Source organism: Vulpes vulpes, chromosome 1 (genome assembly GCF_048418805.1).
Source record: "Vulpes vulpes isolate BD-2025 chromosome 1, VulVul3, whole genome shotgun sequence".
In the NCBI taxonomy this organism is placed as follows: domain Eukaryota; kingdom Metazoa; phylum Chordata; class Mammalia; order Carnivora; family Canidae; genus Vulpes; species Vulpes vulpes.
The window spans coordinates 169343760-169359300 of NC_132780.1; the positions used below are offsets into that span (position 1 = coordinate 169343760).

At 39.2% G+C, this 15541-nt stretch overlaps 1 protein-coding gene across 1 annotated transcript in view; it reads left to right on the forward strand.

The window, feature by feature from the left end:
- Positions 1-479: 479 nt before the first annotated feature.
- The window catches only part of SH3BGRL2 (SH3 domain binding glutamate rich protein like 2), a 79598-nt gene continuing 64536 nt past the window's right edge, over positions 480-15541 (forward strand). The window contains exon 1 of the mRNA XM_072749243.1: positions 480-572. Within this exon, the coding sequence (XP_072605344.1) occupies positions 480-572 (93 nt within the window). The remainder of the gene's footprint in view (positions 573-15541) is intronic.

Here is a 15541-nt window from a genome sequence, read left to right on the forward strand (position 1 = left end):
ACAGTGCAGAAGGGCGGAGGTGGGGGAGTGGAAGGTAGTGAGATCAGCAGGGCCAAAACAGGAAGCCTTTGTGCCAACATATACACACACTCATGTTCACACAAATTACAAGCTAGGGAAGCCAGGGACGGATTTCAAATAATCAGCTAACGAACAGCATTTGTTTTCAAACATAAAGCATATAACGGGGGTAGAGAACAGGAGAGAAGCAATCTCTCCTTTTCTCAGTGCCATACTTCCTCTCCTCCTTTGCAGCAACATCTTCCAATTCTTGCACACATTCCCATCTGATGCAAGCATCACGTCTCTGGATTTCCTGTTTTCCCAGGATATCCCTGTACTTCCTGATTTCAACCTTGCTGATCTAAAAACCCATCTGAATAATCCCTCTAACGTCAGGATTCATAGATCTAGGCTTCCTTGCTTCTGATGACCTCCATTCTCCCTTCATCACTTGACACAAGGCCATGCCTTAGACCATGTCAGCGCTGAAAGCCGTCCTCTGGTCTTATCCTGTGGACATGCCCATATTCATTTCACTCCTCTACTCACCCACCCCCCAGTTCTACCAGGTAAGTATTAAATGCTACTATGTGCTGGGAAATGTATGAAGAGTAAAAGATACCAAATTCTATAACACACAGTTCTTGTGCTCAAGAAGATCTTGTCAGGTTATGAAACAAAGAATTACAATCCAGAATGATATAAGCTATGTTGCTGGTGGTGGTGCTAATAGTAGCTTTTTGATGCTTTCTATAACCAAACACTATTCTAGGTACTTTGTGGGGATTAACTCAGTCCTCTTAACAAGTGAAGGTAATTTAGCTGATAGATGTCGGAGCCAAGATTCACAGCTGGACATTCTGGTTTCAGAAGCCTTGCTAATAGCCACCCTATTCCATCAAAGATAAAGACAAACACATGTTGCTATGAGAGTCCATTAGGGGCTCCCAAATAGAAAGCATTCTGGAGAGGATGACCATGAGTCTTGGGAGGTAGATTTAGCCAATTGGAGATGGTGGGTTAAAAGGAAGTGATTCAGTTAGAAAGAGCCAAGTTGGAAGCAAATGGTGGGGAATATTATGGGGAGAACTAATGATTTAGCCTGGTTGGAATCTAGAATGCATCTGTAGGGATGGCAAGGGACAAGGTGCACAAGATAGGAATTTTATTCATCCTTTTCCCCTGACATAATATTTAGGGCTCAAAAATGCTGTGAAATGCCATGACCTCTTGAAATCTTTCGTTACCTGACAACCAGAGATTTTCCTTATTTTTAAATTTTTATTTATTATTTTCCATTAATTTTTAAAAATTTAAATTCTAGTTAGTTAATATACAGTTAATATACAGTGCAATATTGGTTTCTAAAGTAGAATTCAGTGATTTATCACTTACATGCAATACCCAGTGCTCATCATAACAAGTGCCACCCATCTAGCCCATCCCCCATCCCCTCCCTCTATCCTTCAGTTTTTTTCTCTATCATTAATAATCTCTTATGGCTTGTTTCCCTCTCTCCATTTCTTCTCCTCCCCTCCCCTTCCTCCTCCTCCTCCTCTTCTTCCTTTTTCTTCTCTGTTTTTTTCTCTTTAAAACCCAAATAGCATCTTGTTTGCTATTGCTCTTACAACATTTGCTTTGGGCCTCATACTGCAACCACCTCTGCCTTTGTCTTGCCCTCTGTGGGATTTTAGGCATCCCTTTCTCAACCTAGAACAAAGCTTTGCAAGCTTGGCTACTATTGCACCCACTTATTTACTTACCCAACTAGTTCCAGGAAATATTCAAGGAAGCTTATGAGTATGTATTTGGCACACTGTGTAGAAATGTGTGACTAGTCTGATTCAAACAGACTAATCCTGAATCAGATCTTTTGGTGGAAACAAAGTATGATTTTGTGGATCGTGGAGGTCAGTGGCCACAGGAGAGGAAAGAGTAGTTTTAGGAAGGACTGGAACTGTAACCCAGGATAGACAGCAGCCCAGGTACATAGAGAAGAGAGCTGAAAGCCACATTCTGATTTCTGGGAGCGGAAACAGAAAGAACCATTGGAGTGACTGAAGGTGGCTTGGGAGAGGATTCTGCTCCAAGTAAGCCACTCCTGGCTCCCTTCTCAGGACTCAATCCATAGGTTACTTCCACAAAGGACTGATTTAGACACTGCCAGAGGCAGCCCAGAGGACTCACTGTTAACATCTACAGTGGACAGTAGCCTAAAGCACCAGCACTCAGATGCTCTTGCATTGGTTAGGGACCATCCTACAAGGGAATCCAGGAGACCGCATGTTTGCTTTAAATTTGGAAATCCCACTACAGGGATTGCAAGTGGCTGGAATGAAAGGCAGGGGCTTAAATGGAGCTTGGGTTTCAGCCAGTCAGCAGCCTATATCATGAGTTGACACCTTGACTGTACTTCTTGGCTGATATGGTTGGAAAAATATCAGTTAGAGTCAAGCTGAATGAACCCTCACTACCAAGTGACTCTGTGAGGCCACTTCTGTGCAGGTAGCTCTACACCATGGTGCACCTTTTGGGTTAATAAATGTGCAAACTTTAGAGTGGGCGCCAGATGCAAATGTGGCTCTGCTGCTTAATAGACAAATCCCTTCATCTCTCTGAGGCTTCGCATCATCTTCTGTAAAAGGGGTGAAATATCTCCCTCGAAGCATTGCTGTGAGGATTCAGTGTGATCACACCTATAGAGTACCTAAAGCAGTACCTGATATTATTGGACACTCCCCAGTAATGGTTATTTATCTTTCAGGAGCCATTAGCCCCTCCTGTATATGAGTTGTAAACACAATAAACTGTTACCACTCTAAATGTCAATGATTTCCGGGGTTATATTTTTATTAATATTTTGTATTTTTCCTTAAAAATCTGCTTTAAACCATCCCTGATTTCTTAAGGGTTTTATTTTGTAAGAATGTGGGCTGAAGCCACCTTCATTTGTCATGCTGGCAAAGCAGAAGGCCCTGAACAGCTGTGAAGGACTTTCCTCAGCACAATGACACAGCAGAGCTCACATCAGATGGCCAGGCTGGAACATCCACAAGGAGAAGCAGGAGCTTATTTGCACTATGATCCTGCACCCAGCCTGTTTTGGGGAAGCCCAAGCAAGATGGCCACTAAAGGAGGGAACTGTAGGGAAAGCTGGGGGAAGCAGAAAACTAGAGTGTGAAGAGCTGTCAACAGGAGTAATAAGAACTAACATTTACTGGAATTCTCGGCTATATGGCAGCTCTGCTTTAGGCTCTTCATGCATATTTTCTCATACATCCTCATAGTAACTATGTGAAAGGTGGCTTATTATCCTGTTAGGTGAATATAGGGAGAAGATGCATTGCAGCAATACGTGACGTATCTGAGATCACACAGGGGCTTTGCATACATGTCTTCCTCATTCCAGAGCACATTCTCCTACTGGGAAAAACCACATATCCTAGTTTAACAGCCAATCCAGATCAAAATTTCCTTCCCTCCTAAAGCTTTTATAATTTTATTGTTTGTTATTTGGTTTTGTTTTTTTGGAATCAAGATCGGGTCAAATTTCACTTGTTGGATTTGACTAAGTAAGGTAAACAAACAAAAAAAAATCCCTTGAACTTTGGTATATTTGTTTTGTTTCATGACATTGACTTTAAGAGGAGTCCAGACCAAAGTTTGGTGGAATAACTCATATTCTGGATTTGTCTGATTGTTTTCCTTGTGCTGTTAATGTAATCCCTCTCCCCCATTTTTCCTGTAAACTAGAAGTTGGGTCTAAAGGCTTGATTGGAATTAGGTGAAACATTTTTGTCCCGAGTACTTCACAGGTGACTTGTATTTCACATCACTTCAATCAGGAGATCCAGAATGCCGGGTTATCCAACAATAGTGATACCAAATATTATCACTTGGCGAAAGTGACAATCCACAAGTCCTTTTGATGTGGGAAAGAAAGGCAAAAGAAAAATTACATTTCCTTACTACTTAGAGCCCACTCATAAGTTCTTAAAACAGGTAGAGTGAACTTCCTCTAGGAACTCAGCTGCCTTGATGTTAGTACTTTGCTGAGGGTAAGAGGCAATCTTAGCCCAATCCCCAGGATCCTGTAAATCAACTTTAACATACAGAAATTCCTTTGGAAACCTCCTTTATCTGTACCCCTCAAGATATATGTTGGCAATCATCTCCCAAGCATATGACCTACTGATATACATCTGAAGGGTCTCATGACTAAGGTTTTATTAGACAGTAATAAATGACCGTTTCCCAACAATAGCTAGCCGTCTCAAAGTCCTGGAAACCGTTCTTCCACAATTCCTTAGAGACTTACACTATCTTTTACCTTGTCCCTTGTATATAAACTTGAAAGTAAATAAGGAGTCACTCCTCATGACCCCAGGGCAGCTCTTTCTGCCCCCGTGCTTTAATAAAACCACCTTTCTATACCAAAGATGTCTCAAAAATTCTTTCTTGGCAGTGGGCTTCAAACCCTAACATCTTTCCTACATCACTTCCATTGCAAAGGTGAAGGAATTCCTTAAAAATTTATGTTACAAGGTATGGATAATCTGTTCCACATATCCTTCCTTATATACTTAAGGCATTAACATCATTGATATTTATTTAATTGTATATATTATTTAATTGGTGGTTGCAAAATGGCGATTTTCTAAATTATCATTTCCTCACTTACTTGCAGGCATACTTTTGTAAACAACAGCTTTTCTTTACCTATTGAGATGAATTATCGTTCCTTTAAAAAGGCAGGGTATCTCTTTCTCTCTTAGTGCTAACTTTCAGAGTAAGGAATTGCTACAAGTTGCTTTCAGTGGTGGCAAAGTAGTTTTTTCCTCTTCTTTGAACAGGTCTATGGACTTGTGGCTTTTTATTTATTCAACTTTTATAGTCAATTGCAGTCATTTTGGGTTCTCAAATTGCCTCAAATTTGGACAGAGGGAGCTCTTTCAAGCTGGCTGGCTCCTTTGTCCTTTGAGATGTCCCCATCATTCTCTGGGCACTTCCTTGCCTTTTTGGCACAAGAAAATATCCTGGACTCACCTTGTATTTTCCACGCTTCAGATCCAGAATCCACCGTTTCTTCAAGGAGCCCTGGAAACTTTTGGTGAGAATAGTATTTAAAAAAGAAGATTTCTGTACTTGATAAGCTCATTACCATTGTAGGGTCATTGCTTCTAAACTGTTTCAGTGGCTAAAACTAAGAAATATATTTATTTAAATCATGAGTTCATATCGATATTTCCAATTCAAATTTAATATTAATGGTTTTTATTTTTTATTTGTGCCTCTTTTCTTTTACATAGAAAATCTCAGTTCCTAATAACCCAACATATTTACTTATTTGCCATAGTCCTCAATATATATAAAGTAGTTTTAAAGTAGAAAAACCAGGGACGCCTGAGTGGGTCAATGATTGAGCATCTGCCTTTGGCTCAGGGCATGATTCTGGCCTGGGATTGAGTCCCACACTGGGCTCCCTGCATGGAGCCTGCTTCTTCCTCTGCCTCTCTCTGTGTATCTCTCATGAATAAACAAATAGAATCTTTTTTTTTTTAAAGTAGAAATACCAGAAAATTATGAAGTGAATTTTAGATATTTTTTGGAGGGGAATTTCTTATTTGTCCTTAGGATATATTCAATTAAATATGGAAAGCAAGACAATATTGTGTTCCAAAGTCACTTGAACAAATTTTCTGTGTATGTCACCTATATGATATATAGTCAATTTGTTTCAGTTTAATTTCAAATTGAGTTTGCTTTTATTTTTCTCTGTCATTCAATTTAATTTTTGAACAGTTAAAACATGGTTGAAGACTTATGTGTCTCAACATCAAAATCACATAAAAACATAGAGAAGTCAACCATATCTAACTATATCCCCTCCACCTTGCTCTCCTCCCTACTGCTTGGCCTCTTTCGGCAACCAATTATTTTATTTCTGTGGATATGATATTTTATGCCTCTGTAATTTCCTCCACTTCTTAAAAGAAAGTAAATGATATTCACTGCTCTGTGCCTTGTTTTTTTCTTCCCTCAAAATATTAACATATATCCAGGGGAATCCATGTAAGTATGTACATATCATCCTCATTCTTTTTGTATTACTGCATACCTTATTCAGCAGTCCTATGCTGTTATTGTTGCCATGTAGTCCAAAGCAAGCAGTTTAGCTTACATTATCTTACTTTTGGCTCTTTTTTGCCTTAGTTTATACCCTTCGGTCCTCCTTTTCATTTGAGGTTTTAACCTCTGCTAAGGCTTTCCAGCTGGGTGGATGCAGAGAATGCCAGGTACCACAGATTCCCAGGAGACTCAACACCTCAGTCCACTGGCCTTTGGTGGAGATGAGGGGAAATAGGAAGTGAAGCGCTGCTGTTTTCTCACAGATCCTGCCGCAGGCACCGGGGCTTCTTCCTGTTTGGATGGAGAGCTAGGGAGTGATGAGTGAGAAGAGGGAGTGGCTCTAACACAGTTTGCATCTATTCTTCTGCATCTATTCCCTTTCTCTTCTCTCGAAAGCACAAATGGGAATCATCTGCCTCTTGTGCTAATTTAAAGGCAATTTAAAAAAAAGCAGAGAAACACAGGACTTTACTAATGTTCAGAAGTCATATCATTCAATTGAAGAAAGATCATATTGCATGCTGAAGCTGGAACTTCCATTTTCAAAAATGAATGTTTCCAATTTCTCAGAGTAGCCTTAAATAGACAGCTTTATGCTGACTTTTTCTCCTGCTCACCTCCAAAGCTCATAGCATGTACATTTATCTCGCATTCCCCCATCAGTCTCACAGGAATCTGGTTCTATTTTGGTTTTGTTTTTAAATGAGGAACAAATATTTTTTTCTTGCTGGATAATTCTTCTGCAAATCTATTCTTTCAAAGCTCACTTTTTTTTAAAAAAGATTTTATGTATCCATTTGAGAGAGAGAGCATGAATGGGGGAGGGGAGGATGGAGAGGGAGAAGTAGACCCCCACCCACCCCACAGAAGGGACCCGGATATGGGACTGGATCCCAGGACCCCTGGATCATGACCTGAGTTCAAGGCAGATGCTTAACCGACTGAGCCACACAGGTGCCCCTCAAAGTTCACTTCTTAAGTTATTTGTCTAATTTCTGCCTTACTCTTTTAGGAAAAGGTGGGTAGACAAATTTGATTAAATTAAAAAGATTTTGCCTTTTCCTAAAATGATTTTCTTCTGGCCTTTAGAAATGTGATAGGGTAAAAAAGAAACTCATGCAGTGATGATGTGTGTTTTGCACCAAATCCATCCCTGCCAGGTGCATGACTATCAACTGGCTTGTGAGTTACTTATGCTTTAGCACATGCAGAATAAATTAACCTAGCTCTGAATATATCACCTATTATAACCTTGGAAGATAACTGTCTCAGGACTTGGAAGAGTCCTATATGAGAGTCAGCATTCTTTTTTAGCCTTGAAGTCAGGAGTAGAGTGAAGCAGTGGTCATTTCCTGGTCTGAAAGGAAGGGGGGGGGATCATAAAAGAGAAAAGGAATATGCATGGGAAGAGGAGATAGAAAAGTAAATGTGAGAAAAAGAGGAGAAAGGGAGAGGAGGGAAGGGAAGAAAAGAAGAAGAATGAGGGGATATTACAGGGAAAGTAGAGAGAGGGTCCAAACTGTACCACAGACATAGGTCTTGGGGAAAGAACTCTCCTTGGAGGGTTGAAACATTCATGTTCTCCAGTTCTATATCTTCTGCACACAGTGCTATCCAGGGGATTTGAAGAATTTGGTTGTAAATCAAGCACCTTGGAAAATACAGTGCCTCTTTTTGTTAGTAAGCAATATTTATGAGTGTTTACCATGTCTGGCACTTATTTAAGCACTTGGCATGGATTATGTCATTTCATCCTCATCCCAAGGCTAGGAATTAGGTTTTATTATGATCTCCATTTTACTGATGTGGAAACTGAGGCACGGATGCTAAATTATGTACTCAAGGTCCCACTAAGCAAATGACTGTAGTAGTCACTATTTGTTGCACTCAGCCACCCCACCCCCAGCATTATCTGCCTTGCTAGCAGAACCTCAGTAGTTTGGGTTACTAATATGCCCATCCTTCATCCTACCCCCACTGGATCAATGATAACAGACCTAAGCCCATCTTGGCTCTCACATTCTCCTTACTGATACACATTTTCCTAGCTTCCTCCCCCGGTGACTATGGGACCAAGTTCTAATGAATGAGATTGAAGAAGTTCACTAGGGGACTTCTGGGAAAGCTTTCCCTCTGTGACAAGAGGAAAGCATATTTTCTGCCTGCCTTCTTCCTTCTTACTACTTGATGATGGTATGAAGATTCTCTACTTGAGGCTGTGGCCACCATGAGCCACAAGCCCAAGGAAGAATGTCATTATGCTAAGGATGGCAAAATGGAAACCAGAAAGTGTCCTGGACTTTGAGGACATTGTTGGACTGCTACAATAAACCTAGGTTCACCTCCTTGTACTCTCTTGTTATGTGAAATGATGTCACTAAGGCCCCTGAAAATTTCTAGGGTTTAGCCCAGCATGCAGCTGCATGTATAGCAACTGATATGAGAACAGAAGTAGATTTTGGACACAGGAAGCCCATCTCTGCTTTAGGCTCACAGGCCTCTATTCAGGACTGCAGAGTTGTGTCCTTGAGCATCTTCCACCTTTGACTGAGTATACAGTTGTTACTCTTCACCCAGGAACAAGGGTAAAATATAGCAAATCACAGGAAAATAGAAACTTACGAGATTTCAACTATCCAAAATATCACTCTACTATCTGAAACAGGAACAATAATGATACATATTGCAAGTGAGTTTTAGATCACACTACAAAGATTCTTTTCAAAGGACCCATATTCCATGTCTCTGCATTGTTCTCACACAACTACTCACTGACCTTTGTTTGTGCTTCTACCCGGGACTTTAGTTTGTACAAAAACATTTCACCCCACCCCCCAACATACTCTCTCTATTTTATGAATCTTTGTATTCTCAGCATCCAGTAGAGTGCCTAGTGCCTAGTAGGACCTTGATAAATGGTCATGGTATGGAATTAAAATTGCTTAATACCCCTCCTATTGAATTGCTATCAAAGTTTTAAGCTTCTCAGGAATTATGAGGACATGTTAATATTTTTCTGATTTTGAGATATGATATCCTAATGATTATTAAATTTTAAAGAAATGCAAAGTGCTGAAGAGATAAAGTTTAAGAAGTTGCTCATAGAGAGCAGGTGTTCAACAGATAAATCAAACCGAATGGATTTGGCTTTTTAAAAAACCATATGTTTGGGGCAAATGTAACTATGGTTAAAGTAAAATAAGATTTTTCACTACATTGTTCTTGTAGCAAGAAAAATTTAATGAATTTTTTAAATATGTCTGGTTTACAACTAGGGAGCAAGGAAGGAGTAGAATTCTATTGTTAAGTGCTTCATGTTGTCATAAACTTAGGATGTCTGTCCAGATCATGGCTTCTGAGTACAGTGAGTTGAATTTATAGGGAAGTCTCACTCCTGACATCAGTGTTAAATGGAATTTTGCTTAATGCAAAAATGCCTTCCTTCTGGAAAGATTGTATTGAAACCCACAGGCTCTTACTGCAGGTGAGACCAAAGTAGAATGATATCCATAATTAAACTTGTCCCTGAATGAATTGGATAAGGATAGATACAAAGAACTGAGGAAAAGAAGTGGCAACCTAGTGTTAGAGTGTTCTATATATATTTTTCTCATCTTTTGGTTCTACTTTTAAGGAAAGAGTCAAGAAATTTAAAGGTAATCAGACCTCATTGTTCTTTTTGAAATCATTATTGCTCAAGGCATTAAAAGGTACTAAAAGCAAATGTTCATAATTTTCATTCAGCAAGCCCTTCAAAATCACAGGAAACAAATAATAAAAATAATTGCTATAACAATAATAACACTTTGTTTGTTTAACCACACTATTCCATTTTCTTTAATTGTAGCTATATATAAACATTTTCTTAGACTTTCTCTGCTGCAATTATTCTAAATGGCCTTTATGCCTAGCATAATAAGAAATTATAATGAACTGAAAACTCATTAGCAATATATTCATGAGGAATCAAAATAATTTCAGAATTCAACAATAACCTAAATGTAAATTTTTGTTTATTATAATATGCTAATCATTTATAAAGGCAGTGAACTAACCAAAATATTGTAGAGTACTGAAAGTTCTCCTAACTTGTGTTGCCTGCAACTATCTAAATAGTATCAACTTTTAATCTTTATTTTGTCATGGTGATATCATCTTCTGACGTGGAATGTAATCTTGGAATGGGAAGAGAATTTTATAGATATCTCTCTCCAAAAATAGTTGATTAGAAGAGTCCTTTAAGATAAGAAAACAAAAAAAAGCAACACAATTTTTGTGTTGTCATTTCCTTCAAGTATATTCTTGTTCAGCTTTCATCTTCTGGATTAGCCATAACCTCTATAAGGGTAGGGACTGTGTTTGATTTACCACTGAATTCCCAGCACCTAGCAAAGCATCTGGCACATACTGAATGAATATAGCTGAAAGAAATCAACTGCACACAAGGTTTTTAGTTCTTCCTGTGGTGACCAGCAGATCTCAAAGCCTTCTAGTTACAGTTCGCTTTTCTTCTCATACTTTTTTCCAGTTCCTAGAGGAATCAAGGCATTGAAGAAATGAAAGTGTTTTCTCCTCTCAGACAGGTTAGGGAACCCTCTGGGGTAGGTCAAATATGTGCAGATTCAAATATGTCCTGAATGTTGGTTTCGAGGCTTGTTCCTTACTTTATGATTTTTCTTCATTCCTTAAACATGAGTGATCAAAGTTCCATCCAATTCAGGGACTGGTTAGTGTGTTCCTGTTAACTAAGACTTTATTTCATTAAAAATACACAGAATGAGCCTGTTTCCATTCTCTTATGGAATTCAAGCTGCCATTATTTGACTTTATTACTGCTTCATTTTACCAATATTCCTTTTATCTTAAGTATGGTTTCCTCTAAAATTCATTAACATCAAAAAGATTTTAAGTACTTAAACTGAACATGGCACTGTACAAAGAGGCCCATACAAACCAGATCTTTGCTATTTAGAAAATGAAACTCATAGACATAAAACAGAAATATTTGTGAAATTTAAGGGCACCTGGGTGGCTCAGTCTGTTGAGTGTCTGACTCTTGATTTTGGCTCAGGTCATGATCTCATAGTTGTGAGATCAAGCTCCATATCAGGCTCCACGCTCAGTACAGAGTGCTTGTCCTTCTCCCTCTGCTCTTCCCTCCCTTCCCTGCTCGCACTTTCCCTAAAATAATTTTAAAAATTTATGAAAATTATATATATATTTTTAAAGATTCTATTTATTTATTTGACAGAGAGAGAGCACAAGCAAGGGGACAGGCAGAGGGAGAGGGAGAAGCAGGCTCTCCACTAAGCAGGGAGCTTGATACAGGGTTGGATCCCAGGACCCTGAGATCATGACCTGAGCCAAAAGCAGATGCTTAACCAATTGTGCCACCCAGATGCCCTAAAATTTATATTCTTTAGGCAAATGAAGGCCATTCTCTGAATTTACTTTACATGATTAGTAATTGCTAATACTTATTGAGTCCTAACTAGGTCCAAAGCACTGTGTATAAAAGCACCTTACATGCATCTTCTTCATTAAGCCCCCAACAACAATGAGGAAGGTGAGGTATCCCATGTTAGGTTCCCATGTAAGGAAGGTTCATAAAGCTGTGACATTAATTTAAGTCTGGCTCAGAGACCAGTTCTATAACCACTCTGACCTACCCCTGCCCTCTTATAAACTTATAACCTCTTCTCCCACACATCTGTCACCTACTAACAGCCAAATGTGCCAAATCAGCTTTCAGAGGAGCAACTGTCTGGAGCAGGGCAGGGATTTGTGATGGGCATAGATGTAGTGACAGAAGTGCCTTAAGTTAAATCCTTGGGGAGCTAGATACTATTGGCTCGAGTCCTGTTTAAAGAGGGCAGCCCTGACCGAACAGAATTATCAATCAGATTCAATTCCATTCTAAAAATAAAATCTGGAGAGTTGAGATTCCAGACCGCTTAAAAGAGCTCTTTAATGTGTAGATAAACCTTACTGAAGAATGTTTATGCTCCCTGATTCCGCTTCATATTTCTGTCCTCCCTTGTCCCCTCTCATCACTTTTCAAATCAAATCCTAATTAGAAAAGACGATGCAGTTGTTTCTTGTGCCTCGTCAGCCCTGAAGCCACTGCCAGCAGGCTAATGCTTCCAGCCTCTGCTGGAAGTGCTCTCACAAAGGTCAGCAATGATAACAAACCATCATCATTGTAATAACACCTAGTGCTTCTTGTGGATTTATTGGGCTCCTAACACTGGGATCAGAGTTTTATTTACACTGGAGGGAGGAACTTGGAGAACCACAGGATTGTACAGGGTTGCAGAGGTTTTGGCATAGTTGAGTCAGTTTTTAAAAAATTAAGTTACCACTGAAATTTCAGAATATTTCAGCAAAAATCTCAATTTTTTTAGATGTACTGTCCTGTTAGTGACAGACCACATGGTGAAGCCCCTGTATCTGGACCTTCCTCACCTCTCTCATTTATGTCACTTGCTTGGCCCCGACAGGCACATGATTTACTACCCACAGTTTACATGGGTATTCTGGTAGGATTTGGGAGTTGTCAGGAAAAGACCCCTCTTAAATTAGCCCAGGATAAAAGGTGGATGTTATTAAACAGCAACCCAAAACAGGAACCGTGGCACACCTGGATTCATGGAAACTAAGACTGGAACTAAGACAGCTGTCAGCCTCTTCACTGGCACTTCTACTTTTCACTCCACGGGGGCTTCGTTCTCCCATCACACACTGACTCCCTCTTAATTCATTTCAGTTCCTCATTCCTTAACTTGGCCCAAAGCTTCTCAACCCTTGTAGCAACTTCCTTTATGCTCCTACTACTGATTACCTTAGTCTTTAGATTTTCCAACTGTGAATTCCTGAAAGAGGACTGACATGTATTTTCAAGTCTGGTCATGAAGGTCATAAGTTGCTTTCAGGCTGCAGTAGGTCACACTAAGTACACAGATAGGGACCAAACATCTGCACCCAGTTGGAGTGGGAATAGCCTCCAAACAGATACTCTAAGGCATAATTCGGAGAACATCCAAAGCATAATTCACACTAATAACAGTCGTGAATGATAATTATTATTTAGACTCACTTTATAAACATGAAAACTGAGGCTTAGGGAGGTGACAAAATTTGTCCAAGAAATTAAGTGGTAAAGCTGGAATGTGAACACAGGCTGCTGACTAACGAACTCCAGGCCTCCATTTCTATTATCTTTCTTGACTTCTAGGCTGAGTAATGTTCTTGATATTCTCTGCTTCCTGAAGCTTAGAACTCCTCTCATGCATTTTGTGATACTGTACCCTTTGGGTTTTGTATTTTTTCTGATGGCTCCTCCATTCCTTTTAGTTCTTTGTTCTCTTTCCAATTTTTAAATGGAAGCTTTCTCCAAGGAACTCTTCATGGCTCTTTTTTGTTTCTTTCTATACTTTCTGTTTAGGCAAATTCATATACTTTTACATATTTGGATACAGTCATATACTATGGTTTCTTAAATTGGGGTTTTTGGGCACACATGCCCTCCCAGCCTACCCAAGAGATTTGTGGATAGAATTTAGGGAGTTCATGAACTTGAATGAGAAACAAATGAACATATTTATATTTTCATTGAACTCTAACAGAAATTTATTAATTCCAGAGCACCTGTCTGGCTCAGGTAAGCATCTGACTCTTGATTTTGGCCTATGCCATGATCTCAGGGTCGTGAGATCCAGCCTAGTGTTGGGCTCTGTATTCAGTGGTGGTTGGGTGGTGGTGGTCTGCTTGAGATTCTTTCTCCTTCCCCCTCTGGCCCCACCCCCACCCCCATGCACCTGCACCCGAGTGCTCTCTCTCTTGCTCTATACAATAAATAAAAATCTTTTTAAAAACATACTAATTCCTTCAATTATGAATGTAGACAAGTTACTGTAATAGCAGCAAACATCTGTGATTTTGTTTCCAATACAAATCATAGGTATTTTAATATTTTCCAACCATTGCAGATATCTTACTTTATTTTTTCCCATTATACTTTAAAATCATTGTAGCTTACTTCACCCCTGCCAGAATGGCTAAAATACAAAAACCACAAGAAACAGCAAGTGCTGGCAAGGATGTGGAGAAAAAATAATTGCCTTTCACTGTTGGTGGAAATGAAAATTGGTGCAGCCACTGTGGAAAACAGTCTGGAGGCTCCTCAAAATGTCAACAATAGAACTCCCATAATCCAGTAATTGAGCTCCTAGATATTTACCCCCAAAAAACAAAAGCACTAATTCAAAGGCATGTGTACCCCTATTGTTACAGCAGTATTATTTACAATAGCCAAATTATGGAAGCAGCCAGGTCTCCATTGATATATGAATGGATAAAAAAGATGTGGGATATATATATATATATATATATATATATACAATGGAATATTATTCAGCCATAAAAATAATGAAATATTGCCATTTGTAACAACATAGATGGAGCTAGAAAGTGTAATGTTAAGTGAAACAAGTCAGAGAAAGACGAATACCATATGATTCCATTCATATGTGGAATTTAAGAAACAAATGAGTAAGAGGGAAAAAAAAGAGAGACAGAGACAAGCCAAGAAATACACCCTTAATTACGGAGAATAAACTAATGGTTACCAGAAGGGAGGTGGGCGGGGGGGATGGGTGAAATAAGTAGTTTACACATTATATATCACTTATATCTCAATTAAAGGAAGAAAAAACTCACACTAGCCAGGTCTATCCTGACTTATAAAGGGGCTCAAGTCTTAGGTAATGCAGAAGCATTACCTAAAGCCTTAATGACCTACTCAATTTTCTGAGTTCTGTCTTTAAGTTTTGGTTTGTCTGCTTTATCTGTAGACTTTACCTATCAGATGGGCACCTAATCCTCCCTGTGGTATGATACCCTGGTGTTGATCTTGGACCTCTAGTTTATATCCCAGATTGTTTTCTACTCTCACTCACTCTTCCATGTTGTTTACTAACTCTGGGTCTCAACTCCACACTAGCTGTTGTGGGTTCCTGGACTGTTAACACTTTGTCCTGGATACAAGTTCTAAACTTTTTCACCAGCATGGAATAAAAAGAAGTATAACCAGAATGATCTTAAAGTATAGTTCTGATCATATCCTTTGCTTCCTTGGAATGCTTACAAATTCACTTTAAAATTCTCAGTGAGGGTGTTTTGGTTGCAAAAACCAGAAACCTATTTGAGGTGGCATAAGATGAGGAATTTATGATATGGATACAGGGATATTATGTAGGTCTTAAAAACAGGGATGTAGGAACAGGTTGAGCCATAAACATGGATTGGCAAACTTTATCTGTAATGGGCCAAATAGTAAATGTATTAGGTTTCACAGGCCATATGGTTTCTGTCACTTTGCCATAGACAATATGAAAAGAAATGTGTTCCA